The 19,089-nt window shown below is 38.4% G+C and overlaps 2 protein-coding genes across 5 annotated transcripts in view; one reads left to right on the top strand and one right to left on the bottom strand.

Annotated features, from left to right (window-relative positions):
• RBL2 (RB transcriptional corepressor like 2) overlaps positions 1-4,757 on the top strand; it is a 42,232-nt gene extending 37,475 nt beyond the window's left edge. For all 3 annotated transcript variants that reach the window (XM_044664146.1, XM_044664145.1, XM_044664144.1), the window contains 2 exons: positions 612-776; positions 3,635-4,757. In XM_044664146.1, the coding sequence (XP_044520081.1) occupies positions 612-776; positions 3,635-3,805 (336 nt within the window). In that variant the 3' untranslated portion in view covers positions 3,806-4,757. The remainder of the gene's footprint in view (positions 1-611; positions 777-3,634) is intronic.
• Positions 4,758-5,408: 651 nt separating this feature from the next.
• Positions 5,409-18,436, bottom strand: LOC123237310 (AKT interacting protein). Of its 2 annotated transcripts, none has more exons than XM_044664147.1 (10): positions 18,330-18,436; positions 13,099-13,213; positions 11,663-11,868; positions 9,392-9,456; positions 9,212-9,312; positions 8,435-8,523; positions 8,261-8,359; positions 8,067-8,174; positions 6,559-6,619; positions 5,409-6,343 (listed from the first exon to the last, which is right to left on the bottom strand). In XM_044664147.1, the coding sequence occupies exons 2-10, from the start codon at positions 13,138-13,140 to the stop codon at positions 6,233-6,235; spliced, it is 882 nt and encodes a 293-aa protein (XP_044520082.1). In that variant the 5' UTR covers positions 13,141-13,213; positions 18,330-18,436; the 3' UTR covers positions 5,409-6,232. The 2 variants fall into 2 exon arrangements, with proteins under 2 accessions (XP_044520082.1, XP_044520083.1); XM_044664148.1 differs by having other exon boundaries at positions 5,409-6,340.
• Positions 18,437-19,089: the final 653 nt, after the last annotated feature.

The following is a 19,089-nucleotide window of genomic DNA, read 5'->3' as shown; positions in this document are numbered from 1 at the left end:
GTGTAAAGAGCCTGAGGACTGGTCCGACAGGTAGGAGGAGAGAAGAGAGCTGATCTTCAGTGTCAGACTGCTCAGAGGTTAAGGACAAAGACTGTAAACAGGCCAGTAGATCTGGCAGTTAAGACATCTTTGTTAACTTTGGAGAGAGGAGTTTCTATTGAATGAACTTGGAAGCCAGACTGCAGAGACTAAGAGAAAGAGAAGAAAGGAAGTGGGGGCGACTCAAAGAGTTTATACACATAATTGGAGAGAGCTGGAATGATAGCTAAGATGGATGGATCAAGTGCGAGATTGTGAGGATGGGGGAGACACAGCTGTGTTTTTGGTAGCAGGGGAAGTAGCCAGTAAACAAGGTGAGATTGAAGATAAGTGAGAGTGGAGGTAATAGAGGGGTAATCTGCTAGAAAAGACAGGATTTACAGAGTGGAATGGGCAAGGAGAAAGGCCACCTCCTTATGTGCTAATGCAATCATGTGATTTTCCTCACATAGAAATAACAATGTTGCCATTGTGCCATTTTTTAAAAAATGAAATAGATTTGGCTTAGAATGTTATTATTTGTTTGCCTCTCTGAGAGCAGGTACTGACAAGTTAATTTTCTCTTTTAACAGACTGATGTTCCTCCACTTTCCCCTTACCCATTTGTAAGAACAGGCTCCCCTCGAAGAATACAGTTGTCCCAGAATCACCCTGTCTACATTTCCCCCCATAAGAATGAAATGATGCTTTCTCCTCGGGAAAAGATTTTCTACTATTTCAGCAGTAGCCCTTCAAAGGTGAGACCTATTGAAATCTAGTCTACCTGCCCAATGATACCAAGGGTCATATAGGAAAAGTGCCTTGTACTGAACACTTAGAACCAATCACTAGAGGGAGGCAAAGGAGCCAGGTACCCAACAACCAAAGACATATGGCTTTAGTGAATAATATGAATTTGGCTAGAGCACTCAGAATTCTCACAGAATCCTCGGAGTTGAAAGGGACCTCAGGCGCTATTTAGTCCAACTTATACCTGAGCAAAAACTCCTTCTTCTGCAACATACCTGAAAAGTGATCATCTAGCATTTGTTTGAAGCATTCCGTTTGGCATTTCATGATCTCCGTTAACTTTTTCCTTAATTACATGAAGCATATCTGTTTGTGCAATTTCTATCTACTGCACCTAGTTCTGTCTTTTGAAGCCAAAACATAAACCTAAGCTTTCTTTCCCATGACAACCCATCACATATTTATAGTCGGTTACAATGTATTCTCCCTTTGCAATTCTGTGTTTTATTTATTTTGAGGTGTCCATATGCTTCACCAGATTTTGAGTGACATGACTACTGCTCTAGATGCTTTCCATCTTATCACTCTCCTTATGTTGTACTCATAACTGACCAAAGTCCTCCAAATGTAGTCTCATTAGGACCGAACAAGTGGAACCGCCACTTCCCTAGTATTGAACACTTCCTCACTTAGTAAGACAATGTGTTTTTCTTGGCTGCTATGTCCCAGAGTTGCTTCATTCCTTGACCTTCAGGTCCATTAAGACAGTCAGATTGTTTCCAGATGAACCATCTAGCTATGTTTTTCTCATTTTATATTTGTGAAGATCATTTTTTTAAACCAGGTATAAGACTTCACCTTGATTCCTTTGATTTAGTGTTGTGATCTAGCCAGCCTCTCCAGTTCTAATAAGCATGCTAGCTATAAATATCCATCAATTGATAGAAATGTTGTAAACAGCACAGGGCCAAGCTTCACCAGAGACCACTTTCCAAGTCAAAATTGAATTTCTAGTGATAGTTTGGGAAATTATTAACTGCTCTGCCCTAGCCTTGTGATAACCATTACTGCGTCTTTCTACACAAGTAGTGACGCATCCTCCTGTGACAATATTACTTTTATCTGTTTTCACTGATGCCATGCAATTTTCTCTTGATTCTTGGACTTATTTTTTAACACTTCACCTCCCCTTCCCCATCCTGTTCCTTTTGATTGAGGCATATCCTATCAGAATCATATTCTAGTCAAGGGTCTCAACCAGCCAAATCTCAGTGACATCTTGTTAAAAGAGCAAATTTGCCTGTTCACCATTGCATCTATAGTTCGGTCATTGTGCTTATGTGCTTTTTTACAGCAACTAAACCAGTGTTTTGTTTTTAACTGGCATCTTTTCTTAGATTTTTGTCATGAACTTCTGGGTACGTCTACTGCTATGCTTCTTATGTTGTAGCTACTCCCTATTCTACAATGGCTTGGTGGATATACATTGGCAGTTGTCAGTCTCGCCTATTCCTTTCAGTGAAATATGCTTTTGATTATATTTTCAAGACAGGAGGCAAATATATTCTTAGCAGCCCTCATTGGGTGTACTCAGGTCCTGGTCCAAGCATCTGTCATTCCTTTTCCAGGAACCTACGTCTTATTCTCAAGACAGAATCACAGTTAATTCGTTTTCCAGATCTGCCTCTTCTAAATATCTTGCTTTTTGTGGGCAGTAGTGATATTTCCATCTTTGTCCCCAAAGTCTTCAGTTTCATCCTCAAGTATTCAGTTAGCATCTTTAATGATTCTTTCTAATCTTGAGCCTCCTGAAACACCAGAGGTGGGATGGTAGTCATCTGATTTTACAAGTCCTAGAAATCTGTCATATCTTGCCAATGTACCTTGGGGAAACAACAGCACACACCTCCCTAGTGCTATTAGGTTGACAAACAGCTGCTTCAATATTCTCTGCAAGGAGTCATAACAGCCACTACTACTTTTCTTCCTCCTTTACCTGGGTCCTTCTCCTGACAGCATGTGGCCCCACATTAACATTCCTTGAAGCGCAAAGTGCTTCTTCAAGCATCCAGTTCCTTTTTGGGGAAAGAATCTTTTCCTTAGATTGAGGTGTACATTGATCCCCCATTGGTCAGGATTCTCTTCAGCTTCTTCAGATTCTCTGATTTCATGTTGGAATCCATTTTATTTAGGAATTCTTCATTCTCCTGGGTGACACAGAGAGGAGTAGGAGTTTCTTGACTATCTCATTCTACCACCTTCATTTCTAGAGGAGAGAGACCAACCTGCACTTCTGAATACAGATACCAGTCATTTGACTGAGACAGAAATACTAATACTATATATACACTGCTGAAATTTCACCCTGTTCTTCCTTATTTGATGGAAATGAGTTTTTTGATCTTTGCTTGTAGATCCCCTGTTTAATGAATGTGGAAAATTATGGAGTTTTCATTTCACTTTGCGCCTTGATAACCAACATCCAACTTATTTTCCCTTCAATTGGAGTCCTTCTTCAACTTCATACATCTTTCCAGGATTCCCTTCATTAAAATCCTGTGACTGGTCTTCACAGTTCCAAAGCCCTCAGAATCACATTCATAATTCCTCTTCTTGTAGAAACTAAGTCAAAGGTAGATTGAAAGCCAAAACATCTTAATTAATGGGCTTTAATGGTGTCCTTTCTACCCCAACATATGTATTTGCCATTTGTAACAGGCTAAACTTATTTTTTCCCTCCCTGGTTTTTTTAAATTGGGCCTTTGATTAATAATCTCAGTTTCCAGGAATTAGATTGACTTCACAGAGCTATGATATAGTATTAACACATTAAACATGTATATATCTATCTTCTTTATTAATGTAGAGGCTGAAAGAGATTAATAGTATGATAAGAACTGGGGAAACACCAACCAAGAAGAGAGGCATTCTTTTAGAAGATGGAAGTGAATCACCAGCTAAAAGGATTTGCCCAGAAAATCATACTGCCTTACTACGCCGCCTACAAGATGTAGCTAATGACAGAGGGACCCATTAAGGTTAGTCCCTTGTATTGATGATGTATTCTCAAAAACTACTGCCGCAGCAGCAGCAGCAGCAGCATTTAAAATATGCCAAAGTATGGGGCTCTCTCCATTAACCTAGTCCAGCCAAACCATCAAGTGAGAGAGATTCTTATCCCAGCAGACTGTATATCTCTCACACCTTGCTTATAAAGTATGTGCTCAGTCCAGCTGCCATACCCAAGAAGCTTTCTAATGTATTTCCTCAAGTCTGCACAGCCACAGTCCCTAGAGAAAGGCTGCTTTGCTTCCTTATTTTGATTCTTTAGAAGAGATTTTCAGGGAAGCCTTTATGTAAACTTGTTCCTATCTACAGCTTATTCTTCTTAGGAGTGTTTTTAATTAGTATGTTTTAATAAGTAGCAACTGCATCAGGGAAGCTACATTTCAAACTCATTCCTCCCTATTCTGCCTCACTCCAAACATGTACATAGTTGAAAGTTTTAGGCTAAACTGTTGCATGAATATAGGATTTATGCAACCCTAAAGGGAACTTGACAGAAAGGAAAAAGTACCATTGGTAAACTATCAAGGATTACTTAAAGTAGTATGTCTCCTATTCCCTTAAGAACTCTGTATGTGGTGGGCTTTTAAAAATTCTTGGGCACTTTGCAGTGTGGACAGTGATTATTTTATGTATCTGTGCAATGTGTGAAAGTGAACTTGTATAAGATGTGGCACTTTAGGGCTGTAAAAAGCATGATTTTATAACCCAGATGAGTTATTTTTTTGCTGTATACTTGCAATGGCACTTTCTACAATGTGAACATTAAGTACAGGACTTTCTCCAGGATAAACATTAAAAATTCTTTTTAATCTGACCTTTTGTATTTATTTAAAAAAAAAACAAAAAACAAAAAACAAGCAGTGTTTTAAAACTGTTAAGTTTGACAGTTGTGGGCGCTTGAATTCCTTTAGCTTTTTTTAGGTTGGGGAGTTCTAACTTTGCTTGATCTCAGAAATTAGTTTAAAATGTCCAAAATCAAGTCGAGCTATGAGGTTAATCAGAAAAATTATGATCTCTTGCCTTTGAGGTAGCTATCCCCCCAAAACATGCAGCTGTTAATTTGAAATTTCTAACTAGCTTTGGATATGCTGCCGCTATACCTGACATCTTCAGGTGAAAAAAACTGGATCGAGTTCAGAATTTAGATTTTCACTAGTTCAAACTTTTAGCGCTTACACAAATTAAGGAATATTAAATGCTAACAGCAGTTGAATGATATATACCTTTATTAATCATTCCTGTTCAGTTTAAAAGTTTATGAATACTCTATTATTAGGAAGATATAATTCAGTTGTAAATTGAATTAGTATAAAACAAGTTACTGGGTAACTTCATACTGGTCTGAAATATGGAACTTAAACACTGTTCAAATGGAATAGTGTCTGTGAAAATATTTATAAAATTGTCAAGATGCTACTGTAATTTTGTATGAAAATATTACAAGTGTATTTTTCAATAAAAGCATTTATAAATTGATCTTTGGATTCTTAGTTCTGTTGGGGAAAAAAGACAAGCCAAACCTTGGGTTTAATTTATCCCACATGCTACAAACAAATGACAAGAGAAGAAAGTAATTTTATTAATTTATTTTGTCACAACCGAACACACATTAGTCACACTAGCAGAGCAGGCACCTCAGTGTCATTAAAATACCTTTGAATCCATTAGGAACCTTTATTTAAAGGACCCCAAAAGACATAACCGTTAAAAAAATCAGCTGTAGTTTGCTTTGGGGAAAACAATACACCAAAAAACTACAAATCAGAGTGTTCCGGTCTCCTTTGATCAGACTAATGTGTGCTTCCATGACAATATCAGAAATCAGTAAGACAGTAGGCTAAGACTAGCAGTCTCAGTTTATCTTTAACTTGAAAGTGCTGAGTTACTAAACCAGCAGCTCTATATACAGTTCCACATTCTAGCATATTTACAGTTGAAACCATTGATTTCAAAACCATTAAATAGTGTTAAACTGTCTGCTATATTAGTTGAAATGAACCAGCTTACCTTGCCTTCAGCATCAGATTGCTTGATAATCTTTCAGCCAATTAGGTTTTTTAAAAGGCTATTGTGGGGAAGAAAAAGAAGTTTGAAAGCCCCCCTCCCCCAAAAGAGATCTCCAATAATTTGGAGTACTCAACTAGATAACCACCCTAAAGATATTTCTAACAGAAGTATTGCATTATTTAAAGAGACGTTTCCCAAAATTCTGTTAGAGCCTAGCCGTATATGCAAAACATCACAAATCAGTCTTTGATCGAGCAGTTTTACTCTTTACAGTCAGGGCCATTGGTCAGCTTAACTAGTCCAGAGTCCAGCAGAGAAGTTTCTTTTCCTGCTCTTTTCCCTTCACCAGCAAAAAAAGTGCTCGGTGCACCAATGTTCAGAAATCTGTTTAAGTTGTTACTGTTTTCTCCTCTTTACTGAAAGGTTGCACTGAGCCAGGCTTTACCCATGACAGGCCGGCGACGTGGAGGTTTTTACTATGCTGTTCCTCTGGCTTCTTCTAGGCATAAGAAAAAAGACATTAAAAATCATAGAAAAGGCAGGCAGAAACAGAAGCCTACAGTTTTCCTTTTTTTTCCAAAATATTTAGTATAATTTCACTGTTTAAAAAAGTTATTCAAAATGAGAAAAATGTAAAGTTAAATTCTGAGGTGGTCTCAAGTTACTAAGAATTTAGAAAAAAAAATCTTTTTAGGAATTAAATCTTCTACCTACTTTCTGAGTCAGCATCTTCTCTCTAGCATCATCATGTATAGAGGGATTCCATGGAGAAAAACTTTGGGAAAAAAGATTCAATGACTTTAAAAACATGCACAGCTTCTGATTTCTTTAGTTTAATAAGGTTTCTTATGTCAGTTCTTCATTTGCTAGACTATTCACATTATCAAGTCATATTCTAAAGCCCACATCCTTTCCCTCCCTCGGGGTTATAAGATTTCTGGGTAACAATTATAAAATGTTGGACTTGTTTAAAATGCCCCGTACACATCTAAAGCTACTACTAGCTAAGGAACAAAGATGTGGGATGATTTGTTTTACATAAGAGAACCCCAAAATAATTGTCAGGCATTGACTAGCTTGGTGACTGGTCATAGCTGGCCTACCTAGGCATGTTTCCTCATCTATAAAATGGAGATAGACTAAATGAGGTCTCAAGTATTATTCTGCCCTTTATATGAAATTTTTATGTCAGCAAATGAAAAATCCAACAATTACAAACCTATTTGTTTGTTGAAATTATGTCCAAGCTGTCCCCTAATGCTGCATTAACATGGAGCATCTGACCCTGGATTCTACAAGGCTGTCCCTGCTAGAAAGGCTACAAACATAGACCTGATATGAGGTTAGAAAAGCCTAGCCATTACATAATGAATTTCTTGGTTAGAAAAACTCATGAAAATCTCTTCTATGGCATGGAGTACAAACAGAGATGAAGTGACATATTTTGAAGGTAAGATCTGAGACTAAAGAAGAAGTGATCCGCTTAAGTCTTCAGAAGAGCTGACCTATGAATCTCTTAGCTGACACTGTCTCTTCACATAATCCTTGAGGTCCTGACTTCATGACAAGAACAGTAACTGAATGCCTTACAAATGTGCAAAGCAACACAGATCATTAACTCTGACTCTGGTGTTTAATACTAAATGAATGGTAAAACTATCAAATTCATGGAAATACACCAAATTTGTGGCTTGGTTTTTTCAGCAAAATACATGACACATTATATGGTTTTCTACTCAGAAGGGGGGAAAACCCTATCACTATCAGAAACTAAACATCACTCACTAAGCCGAGGACAAAGTAATAAAGAAGGAAAACCCAAAGTATTAGTAGATGCTTTTAAAGTAGTGGAGGAAGGAAATGGAAGGGAAAAAAGAAGAAAATTAATTCGCATTTAAATTAATGCCTACCACATATCAGAGAACTTAGTGGCTCAGAGCTGTGCTTATAACTTTACAAAGGCAATCTTCACAACAACCCTGGAGGTAGGTGCTCTTACTATCTCCATTTTACAGGTAAGGAAACTGAGGCTAAATGACTTGCCCAGGGCCACTTAGCTAGTACATGTCTGAGGTTAGATTTGAACTCGGCTCTTACTGTCTCACCATTCTATCCACTTCACCACCCAGCTGCCTAAAGATAACAGCTATCCTAAGAGTCCATGAGAATGACATGATAATGCAGTAATATAAAAATGCAGTTTATCAGTATCATTTACTAACCTAATTGCATAGGGATCTTCTATTTTAGGCTGATCAAACAAATGGGTGGTGCATAGTTGGACACTGTCAACCACTTTACTTTTAAAAAGCTGAACATCCTTTTCATACCTACAAAAAAAAACCCAACAACTTTCAACTCAGCGAGTAGAGCTTCACAATCAAGTTCATCATCTGACGTTTAAAAGGTTACATACAATACTGCAGCCTCAGGGTTCAAAGGGGTAGTTGTATCAATCTTGTAGAAAATTCGTCGTGCATACATCAGCACTTGCCAGATGTGGTTATGGTTCCTCCTAAAAGAGAAATGGGAAATTATTAGTAAGGCTCCCTCGTGCAACATTCTATTACTGAGAAAAAAAGGTACTAACCTCCATTTTGCAAATGCTCTCTTCACATCCAATTCACCTGAGATGGGATCAACTAGTGGGTGGAAGACAGGGATATCAAACACCAAACGCTAGATTGAAAGAAAGTTCAGTCAATTTAGAGAAGTAGAACAAATTATGACATTAACATTTAACAGACCAGAAAAATAATAAGTGTAGAAGCATAAGTGAGAAAAAGAATTAAACTCAGTAGGAGAACTGACATGTGAATATATATAGGACAATTATTATTACTTCTAATGTTTTCCTTCTAAGCTGAAGGCTGAGAAGTTTAAAGAAAACTACTAATCATTTTAGTGGCACATAAAAGTTTCTCCATCACATAGTAAATGTCGTATTATAGAATCTCAAAGTTAAGAGGAATGAGCTGAGCTCAAAGAACCTCAAAAAGCCATCTAGTCCAATTCAGGCCAAAACAATAATCTCTTCTACAATATATGCAGTAAGTAGTCAGACCAAGTATAAGCTGGCAACTCTTCACACTGTTTTTGGACACATCTAATTGTAAGGACATTTTCTTCTTACACAGAGACTCAATCTGCCTTTTTGCAAATACCTATTACTTCTACCTTGGCCCACTGGAACCAGCAGAGCAAGTCTGATTCCTCTTCAAATATCTGAAGTCCCAATATAACCAAGCAGTAAATGCCACTAGTAAGTCAGGAAGTGAATAATGAGGTCACTCCTTCACAGCCCTCAAGAAGTCTACACACCAAGCAATAGCACAGATTGGTAGAGACTAATCTTCATACCACTTACCGGACAATCACCATCTGGATAGTTATCAGGGATATAAACTGTAAACTTAAATACTCCGTCTTGATAAAGTCCATGCCGTATGAATATGACTCCAAACCACACTGTCAAAGAAAAAGATGTCTTAAGTTTGTATAAAACAAATGATTCCAGGGGAATTAAAAGAAAGAATCTTTATCTTACTTAATGCAGAGCGGTAAGATGGCTGCACATAGACACCAGGCAACTTCTGCTTCACAACCAAGGTACTGAAATAGAAGCATCAGACAGAATTCTTCATTTATGGGAGTGTAAACAGCATTTACAGATGACAACCTCACAGTTATTTATCAGACAGGGGAACATACCAAACAATTGCCAACACAGAGAGGGCAGCCAGTGCTAATATGATAGTGGTGAATGAGGCAAAACTACATAGGAGATGGAAAACAAGCTCCGAGGTTATGACTATGTCCACTGTTTTTGCATAACTAGGAAAGCACAAATAGGTTTCAGTGCCCAACTAACTGGTCTATTTCCTAACTAGAAGGAGAAAACAACAAAATAAATGAGTATAACAGGGAATGGCATAAGCTGGAAAATGACTTCAGATTAAGAAATTTGCCCCTTAATTTAAAAAAAATGCAAATAATAAGTTTAACTGATGAATAGCACTGCTTCTCTCCAAAATGCTACGTATTGCTCCTTAAGTGATTCTGACAACCACAACCCCCTAAATTAGGGCCTTGCACAGAGTGATAATGAACAAACAGTTATTGAAATGAATACATTCTAGACACTAATTCCAATTAAATTTGGGATAATTGCATTATATTTAGTGACTCTTGCTCAGTTTCACCATAAAGGCTACATAACTACATATAAACTTCCCCAAACAAGTAATTTACATTACTCCTTAGGAATAAGGAATTATGTCTTGGCATCTTCCATTTAGCTGACATTTTAAAGCTCATCATGGCTCTGATGATTAGAAAGGAGCACTGGTATTGGAAGTAAGCTTTTAGATTTATAAGGTGCTTAAGGAGAAGAGGTGCTAGAGGGCAGAGGTTTCAAAAGGCTCTTTAAAATAAGAAGTGAAATCTCAGACAAATGAAATATATGGGCCTTGCTATGAACATAAAACCTCACCAGTAAAAAACAATTTTTTAAAAAAGGAAGACACTAGCCTTCAAGGACCCCTGGTTTTCCATATTCAAGGAAAAGAAAAGTCATGATCAGACTTACTTCCCTTTGTCAGCCATTCTTTTTTCTGCAACTAAAAGTAGGGTTTGTTTCATTCATTCTTTGTATTCATATCCTTAGCATCCAGCATGGTATGTGACATATAGTAGGGACTTAACAAATGTTTGTTGGTGATTTAACGAAATCACTTGTGTACACTGCACATGCAGGACCATGACAGAAATTAAGCTACTAATTGCTTGGGTTTTAGCAGAAAATAAGTTGTTTTCCCTTATTTTATGGCTCTTTATTATTTATTTTTTCCAATTTCAACCTGCTTGCATTTAATAAAGGCTGCTTTACAGATAACCAGTTTATCAAATAGCTCATTTTCTAAGCATGTCAAAAAAAATAGGCACAAGACTTGCCGGATCAAGTGATGGCTTGTATTTTAGCACAGAATGCATATTTAATCATATCTATAATAAAAGGCTGTTCAACTCACTGCCTAGCTATAAGAAACAAGAACATGATTATAAAGCCACATGGACCAGTACTATTAAGTCACACCCAAACACAATTACCCTGGAATTTCATGCATCAACCTATTATATTACTGACAAGTTTTAGTGATTCTTTAGGAAAAGGAGTTTAAAAGTGATGACTACAAATGAATGAACTTTTATGGCCTCCTTAAGATCATAGATCTGGAGCTGGAAAGGGACTAAAATTACTTAGTCTTTTTTTTTTTAAACTAGAGAAACAGAGGCTCAGAGAAATGAAGTGAGTGCCAATGGTCATTCAAGTAGTAAGAAAATGTGACTGCCAGTTCAGCACACTTTTCACTGATCCTCTTGTTTCTTCTTCCAAAGTAAGCTTCTTCATTAGATTATAAGCTGAAAGAAGGCTCTTTATGTCCTTCCCACAAATCTCCTATGAATAACTTGAATCTTCTCTTAAAAGCCCAATGCAAAGGCATGCTAAAGACAGAATTTCTTTTTCATTAGCAACAACTAGAAAATTAACAACTTTTCTTCTAAATTTTATTTCCTAGTTACAAACAAACTCAAGAGAGTCTATGTAGATAACATAACATAAAAAAAGCATACAATTTCATCCCTGGCATAAAGTTTCAAGCACACATTCAGTGTTATTAGGAAAAGATGGTTTAAGGCTTTATGAGAACCAATTGCTGAAATAAACAATTACATTAGAAATTTCCCCAAAACAAACTTCCTTATTTACTTTTGGGCCCCCTTTAGAATTTAATCCAATTGTTTATGAGGAACATACAATTCAGCAAGAAGGGAATATTCCAAGTAGAATGGTCCATAAGAGGCATGTGTGCCATTTGTTGACTGTGCTGCAGGGGCAGGAGATATAGGTTTAGTTATCGGCAGAGCATTTTTAGGAATTGAAGGCAGCTGTTTCTTTGGAGCAGTTCGTGGTGGACTAATTGTCAGGTCTCCAGTCACTGTCTTCTCTTCACCATCAGATCGCTATAAGAGACAGTTTTAAGAACATTTAGTAAGATGATTTCTCAGCTATACTAGTAAATGACTTCTCAGATATGCAATCTTAGTTCTGTGATGTGAAAGTTAGAATTGGGCTTTAAAAAAAAATTAAAACAGCTGCAAGCAAGTAAGTTATTTATAGGAAAAAAGCAAAGTTGAAACAATGTGAAATTACACCAAAAAACTTTCCTCACCTCTTCCTTCCTCCATCCTTTAAAAACAACTATACCTGCAAGGCTCATTTTAATTGCAGTGACTGGTTGTCAAAAAATGATTTAAAATTACAAGCAACTTCAGTATAAATGACTTAACTATATTTTCCCATGAAGTTTACTTTTAATAACTGTAATATGTATATAAGCTTTTATTAAACATTTATATTCTAAAATCATTTAAAATCCAGGACTGCTCCTCTACTTAGATGGTACTGAAAGGCAAATAAGCTGAAGACTACATAAGTAGTTTGGGAATGACTGAAATTAGTTTCCACCTGATGATGCCAGGCACTTATGGTTAGACACAAAAGTGAATTTCTCACTTGCCTCAGTCTGAATTTGATCCTGTTCCTAATGGATAGATTTCCACATTTTGAGTATCACTAGGACAACTATCATCCTTAGTCAAAGACAAAGGCCTAAATGAATCATGATGACTTGACTGTCCAGCCCAGAGCTTTCTTGGGTCAAGTACCACCAAAGATTACACTTTGGACAAAGCAAAAATCCTCCCTCAGGGGCATTGTTAAAGGGGCATTGTTAAAGTTCATTCAGTTTAACAAGATCCATAAGGGAGGCTTCAAATTTTATAAGAGCCCTCAATTCTAAATCAAGTATGCTAGAATCTACCAGACTGGTCTTTCCCTGGGTTTCCTTAAACTTGCACTGAAATTCTTTCTATAAAAAACTGCTGTTCAAATATGCACAATGAATGAGTTTTAATTTAGTTGTGGGATAGCTAACAAGTTGTTAGATAAAATACATTTTTGCAGTAGATATGAGCTAGATGACTTTCTAAAATTGTCACACCAATTTTTTTCTCCATAAGATACATTTATAATCACATTTAGGTACTATTCCAAGATGCTGATCCTAAAGTTAACATTTCTTCAAACAACTGTTTCTTGAGTGAGACCTTTATATTTTTATGATGGCAGATTCTAGCATAGTTCTCAGATACATAAGGAAATAGATTTTCATAATAAATTAGTACATTCACCTTGCGTGCAGAACCTGTAGACATGCTCCAGAAAGGGTTCATAACGTGTGTTCCAAGCAAAGAAATTAAATCCTCTGTCACCAAACTGTCAAGCCCTCAAGATTCACTTTCCACCCTTAAAAAGATAAGGAAAAAGACTTCAATACAGGTGTTAAAAGATTTCTGAAATGGTTAAGAACTTCTAAATTGAGAAATGAGTATTTAATTCAAATTTTAAAATAGCATTTTTCCCCACTCAAAAAATTACTTTGTAAAACAAGGTAGGTCTTTGCCATATATCTTTAATTTGTTAAAAATCCTACCCCCAACCCCTGCTGGCCCCATTCTCTGCCTATCCTATTCATTCATTGTTTGAACCAGTATTCTCTAGGGATTGTGCCACTGCCTATGTAGTGATGTTGTGGCCCCAATTCAGCTTCTGTGCTAGATATCCAGAAAACATATACATTTTGACTTTTAATTTTAAAAGTTTGTGTTTTGTTTAACAGCTATTAAAAATTTTAGTATGATCATCTAATTTAGGCACAAGTTGATTCATCCAATACACTATGCTTGTTATTCAAACATGGATGGTATCTCATATCTAAATGTTTCCATTCAGAGATGTGCTGTTAGAGGGTAATAACATCAATAACTGCTCACATTTACATAACACTTTAAGGTTGTGAAAGTTCTTTCTTTACAACCACCTTCTGAGTAATATGAATATCTTCATTTCACACATAAGGAAACTAAGACTTTAAGAGATTTCAGGGATTTAGCCAAGTACACAATTAATGAATGGCAAGCTCAAATATGAAATTGAGTCTCCTGCCCAGCTAGAATGATCCTTAAAAAAAAAAAAATCCTTAACTACTTACTTGGCTTGTATATTCTTCACCCTAACATTTCAACAAAATAATTGCACATCTCCTAAAGATATGGAAACTTTTCAGACAGTCACTTAAGGAACGGGAATTCACCAAAAATGTTGGGTATGAGACTAATTACAGTCAAGATAGAACAATACAAATATCATCTGATTATACTAACAAAAGCAACAGAAGCATTACTCTCTTCCAACTAATGTTCCAAGTAACAGATAGGAAAACAACATACTGTCTCAAGGGATGTTAAGTCAGCAGGTCACTTACTAAAAATACAAAGGAAGAGGAGAGTGAAGAGAAGCCAAGCTGAATAATTAGAACAGATTCCTTCACTTTGGTGCTCTTTCCAATCCTGATTAGTGAGGTCTAGGTAGGAATTCATTCAAACTAATTACTATGAAAAGTGTATAAAACTCAAATAAACATGAATATTGTTTTACTAAATCAGTAAGTATCCAGCTTTATAAATAATCAGGCCAGCCAATATCTGTACTCTGCAATAACTGATCTTGTCTCTCCTTACCTATGCTATTAAGCTTGCTGAATGAAAAAATCATAAACTCTTGTATTCTCCATGGTATATATAGCCAACATTCAAATATTTGTTGGCAGGCTACAAGGACCTCAGTGTTGCTCAGGTTATACTTCATAATTTGAGTAATTTGGCACCAGTGATAGGATTAAATTTAGGTACTAGATGAATGTAATAAAATCATCAAAAGCTTCCTTTAAAACTAATTGTATACACACACAATTCTACTCCTGTCATTCCCATATGTAGAGAGCAAAAAACCCTTAGCTGTGTGGTTTTTCTGAGGTAATTAAATCCAATAATCAAATCACAGAAGTGTAATAATCCTTGAAGCTAAGTCTCAGTTCTCCTAACATACTAGGTAATATCCAAAAAGTAATATGACCTCTCTTCACTCTTTAAAAGTGGATACATTAAGACATAAAAAAATATATAGATGTGGCCAAAAAGACATTAATGTACGATCATCAATCAGTCAATACACTTACCAAATACCTATGTGCCAGGCACATAAATACTTTGTGTCAAAGAAAGGGAAACAGTAGTCTTCTTGCCCTCAAAAAGCTCAAAAAACAGTGAGTGCTTTCCACATTATACACAAAAAGCAACAGGCATTTTAGGGTAACAAGGATGGTGAGGATACTATAAATTATGCTACACTGAACTGGAGATGTTATGGATAAAGTCCAGGGAGAATGAATAGTGAAAGATTAATGTAAGGAAAAACTTCCCAACACTTGTTATCCGGTCCTGGAAAAAAGTGCCTCAAAGTAGTAGATTTCCATTTTCTAAAGTCTTTCATATACAGAAATGAGGATGATATGTGTGGGTTCATTTTATATCCTGCAACTTTGCTGACAATGTTAATTGCTTTGATTAGCTTTTAGTTGGCTCTTTGGGATTCTCTAAATAGATCATATCATCTGCGAAAAGTGATAGTTTTATTTCTCTTTGCCTTTGCATATACCTTTTTCTTTTTCTGGTTTTATTGTTTTATATAGCATTTTTAGCACAATACTGAATAGTAATGGTGATAATAAACATTCTTGCTTCATCTCCAATCTTATTTTCTCTTTTAAGTTTTCAAGCAGAGGATGGATGACCATTTGGTAGGGATCTTTTGTGAAGAATCAGATTCCTGTTCAAGTACAGGTTGAAATGAATAAACCAACTCTAAGATTCTCTCAAAATAAGCAGCATTTTAGGCTGCTTTCCTGAGATTGCTGCTAAGACTAAAGTTGATCCAGAGCCACTAACCAAATAGGTCTTTCTATGCCTGCTACTGCCTGCCTCTCAGTCACCCATGTGTAGCCCATATCAAAATATGTTTTTCAGTATGCCTTTGAAAAATAAAGAATTTAATGATTCTTTAATCATAAAGAGTGGAAAGAATCTTGGAAAACATCAAGTTGCCCCTCATTTTACAGTGAAGGAAACTGTGGCCCAGAAAAAGGAAGTGACTTTTCTTTACTCCCCTTTTTCCTTGAGAACAGATCACATCTTTGTAGCCCTAGTTCCTAGCAGAGTGACTACCACACATCAAGTACTAATAAATATTTGCTGAATTTGAACTAAGTTGCTCTAAGGTCCTAAAATTAAGTCAGTAGGAGCAGTGAGACCAGAACCCAGGTCTATTGTATCCCAGTCTAAGGCTCCTTCTATAATACTGCACAATGAAGTATGGAAGACAGCTTTTTAACTGAATCTGTTTTTAATAACAAAAAATGCTATATAAATGCTACCCAAAAGTTTCCAAAGCAGTTTATGTGGTATCTCATTTTATCTTAACAACCTGGTGAAGTAGGTGTATTATTATTCTCATTTTACAGATAAGAAAACTGAGGCTGAGAAAAGGTTAAGTGACTCACCAGAGGTCACATAACAATTAATGTCTAAGCTAGGATTCAAATTCTAAGTCTGGTGCTTTGTCTACTACACCAACTATTTGACAACAGCAGTCCCCCTTTGATGAGAGTTGCAATAAAAGGCAAGAGCTTTCAATAAGAAGTAAACTCAAAGGATCAAGAAAATGTTTCAATCATTTTTGCTTGAAATATTTAAGTTGGCTGTGAAAATCAACCTGATTCCCTTTATTAATAGGGTGGGAAAGGCTCCTTTTCTTAGCCTGCCTCATGTGATGACCCTGAATATACAAAATAAAAACTGTAACTTCTTGCAAAAATATGTAGTCCCTTGGAACTTGTTCTTCTCAAAGTAACTTTTGAAAAACATTGTTTCAAATGGCAATGGAACTTGCTCTCTACAATCCAGTCAATTTGGACTGTTGGCTATTCCTTACACTTGATATGGCATTTCCCACCCTGTGCATTAGATTTTCCTCATGGCTACAACATACTATATATTGCCTCAGCCAGGCCTCTCAGAATCACCATCAAGATTTCTTTCAGGGGCCACCTCCTCCATTAAGCTTTCCAAAGTTAAATCCTCTCTCCCTTCTTAAATGACCTTGAGTGTCCACATAGCTTTTCTTCTGAAGGACCTGACTTGTAACTTTTATGGAGATCAACACTGCTTCTGCAACTCTAGGCTGAAGAGAGTTCTCTGGGGGGATAATGAGAGGTTAAGTGTATAGCCAGCATGTATTAGATGCAGGACCTCTAAGCTAATTCTCTATCCACTAAACTAGGCTGTCTCTCTTCTCCTAGGTAGAATGAAAACTCCTTGAATGCAAGGGACTGTATAATTTAAAAATTCTTTGTAGCCCAAACTTTGATAAGACATGCTAGATTCAAAAGAAAAAGAAAAAAAAACTCACAACCCAGCACTACGGGTTGATAGAAATGGAGTTGTTTTCAGCCACTCTAGTTTTTGCCCAGAAGCAAACCTCTGGGGACATTATTAACAGCATGGGGTGGAAACTGTTTTCCTGTATGCAAAGAATCTAGCTAAACCTGTAAGTGTTGCAAGTTAATGAATGCATTCTCTTGTCTTCCAATTTTAACTAGATGCTATGAGCCAGTGAACAGGGCATCATAAATTACTGTGTATCTTTTATAAACTACCTTAATCATGTAGTCTAAGGGGGATGGGAAAGGGTACATTTCAGTCACTGATACCAAGAGAAAAAATGAAGCCAGACCCTGGATAGGGCTAAGGCTCCACACTACGTCAAATTCCAGAGACGATGAAACAGCATAAAGAAGTCTCTTGCTGAGAAAACATTCCCTAGAGATGTTTCATCCCTAAGGAGAAAGACAAGAGACACCCAGACAAGGAGAATATAATAACAAAACCAAGAAATAAAAAATCCCACTTAAGTAGCCAGAGAGAGGCGGAGAGACACATCGAGCGCCACCACCTCAGACCTGACCCTCCTTTCCGAGCCAACACTCGCCTGCCTCGGCCGGCCTCCAACTGCAGGGAGCCGCAGGACCTTGGGATAGCAGCGGGGTCTGTCGCCCCTAACCCAGGAGAAGCTCCCCTCTCCCGGTGGGCCTGGATTCCCGGGGCTGACCCCGTCCCAGGCGCTCTCTGTGCCCGGGACCCTGTCGGGCTCCAGGATACACAGGGTCCCCGGGCCTCTCGGGCGTCGCACCCTCCCCATGGCCTGGAAGCTCTGGGATCCCCACCTCCCCCACCGGAGAGAGCCGAGGTCTCCATAGCAGGTGCCTGGAGAGAAGAGGAGAGGAAGAGAAGGAGGTACCGACAGGTGCCCCCAGCCCGGGCGACAGCCCCGCCCCCGTGTCCCTGCACGGCCGCCGTCCGTATGGAGGGGACAGCGCCCGGTACGGACAGCGGAGTAAGGGGAGCGGCGGTTACGGAAAGGGACTACCGGCAGCCGTCGCTCCCACTCCGTGTGGGGATATACTTACCCTACGGCCCGGCGGCTGGCCGCGGCCTGACCCCCAATGCCCTCAGTGCCGTGTTCTCCGCCTCCGAGCGCCGCCGCCGCCGCCGCCGCCGCTGCCCGAAACCATCTCCGGCCGCTGCGCTCGGCCCGCCCCCCCCCTCCCACACCACTTGTTCTCCTCCCCTCCCTCAGACTTTGACTCCACCCACTCCGTAGGAATCCACACGCTTCCGCCTAAGCCTCGATTGTCAAGTGGTTCACGCATCTGCCCGTCAAGATCGACCTTCCGGGAGCGTTGGGATGGCTGGCCCACCCTCCTGCCAATCAAATCCGCCCCCTTTCCCAAGGGCGGCACCTGGACGTAGAATTACGCAACAGCGTCGGAGGGTGGGGGGGCTGAGAACTGTCATTCACTGAGGCGGGGCGGGAAAAGACCCTCACAACAGGCGAAAGTGGGAGGGAGAAGAAAGAAATTAGGCAATGGGTGGCGGAGCGTGATTGGTCTGCTGTCCTGTCAATCCAAGAGGAGCCACGCCCGAAGGTTTATGCCGGTACGAAGTCCGGGCCAGTCAGGAAGGCGGTTCCCATTTTCTCACAGGGCCTGGGGGCGTGGCCTGGGGCGTGTCCACGTGTCCTGGGCGTGGGCCTAGCCTGAAGCTGGTGGGACATCTAGGTCAATATGGATTGTTTGTGCTTCAACTTCTATTTCGCCCTGCCCAGTGGTACTGATGCCCTAAGCAAGGGTCAGTCAGTGATTCACCCTAAACGGTAATAAAGTAAAA

This window comes from Gracilinanus agilis, chromosome 2 (genome assembly GCF_016433145.1).
Source record: "Gracilinanus agilis isolate LMUSP501 chromosome 2, AgileGrace, whole genome shotgun sequence".
Lineage (NCBI taxonomy): Eukaryota > Metazoa > Chordata > Mammalia > Didelphimorphia > Didelphidae > Gracilinanus > Gracilinanus agilis.
Note: the sequence above shows the minus strand (reverse complement) of the source record. Positions and strands in the feature narration are given on the sequence as shown.

What these genes read in the sequence shown, in the direction of transcription:
- LOC123237310 (XM_044664147.1), bottom strand. Translation starts at nt 13,140, where the DNA reads ATGAACCCTTTCTGGAGCATGTCTACAGGTTCTGCACGCAAG. An exon ending in CTACAGGTTCTGCACGCAAG is followed by an intron (nt 11,869 to 13,098) that starts GTGAATGTACTA and finishes TGTCTCTTATAG; the next exon opens with CGATCTGATGGTGAAGAGAA. An exon ending in AGAGCATTTGCAAAATGGAG is followed by an intron (nt 8,360 to 8,434) that starts GTTAGTACCTTT and finishes TTTCTCTTTTAG; the next exon opens with GAGGAACCATAACCACATCT.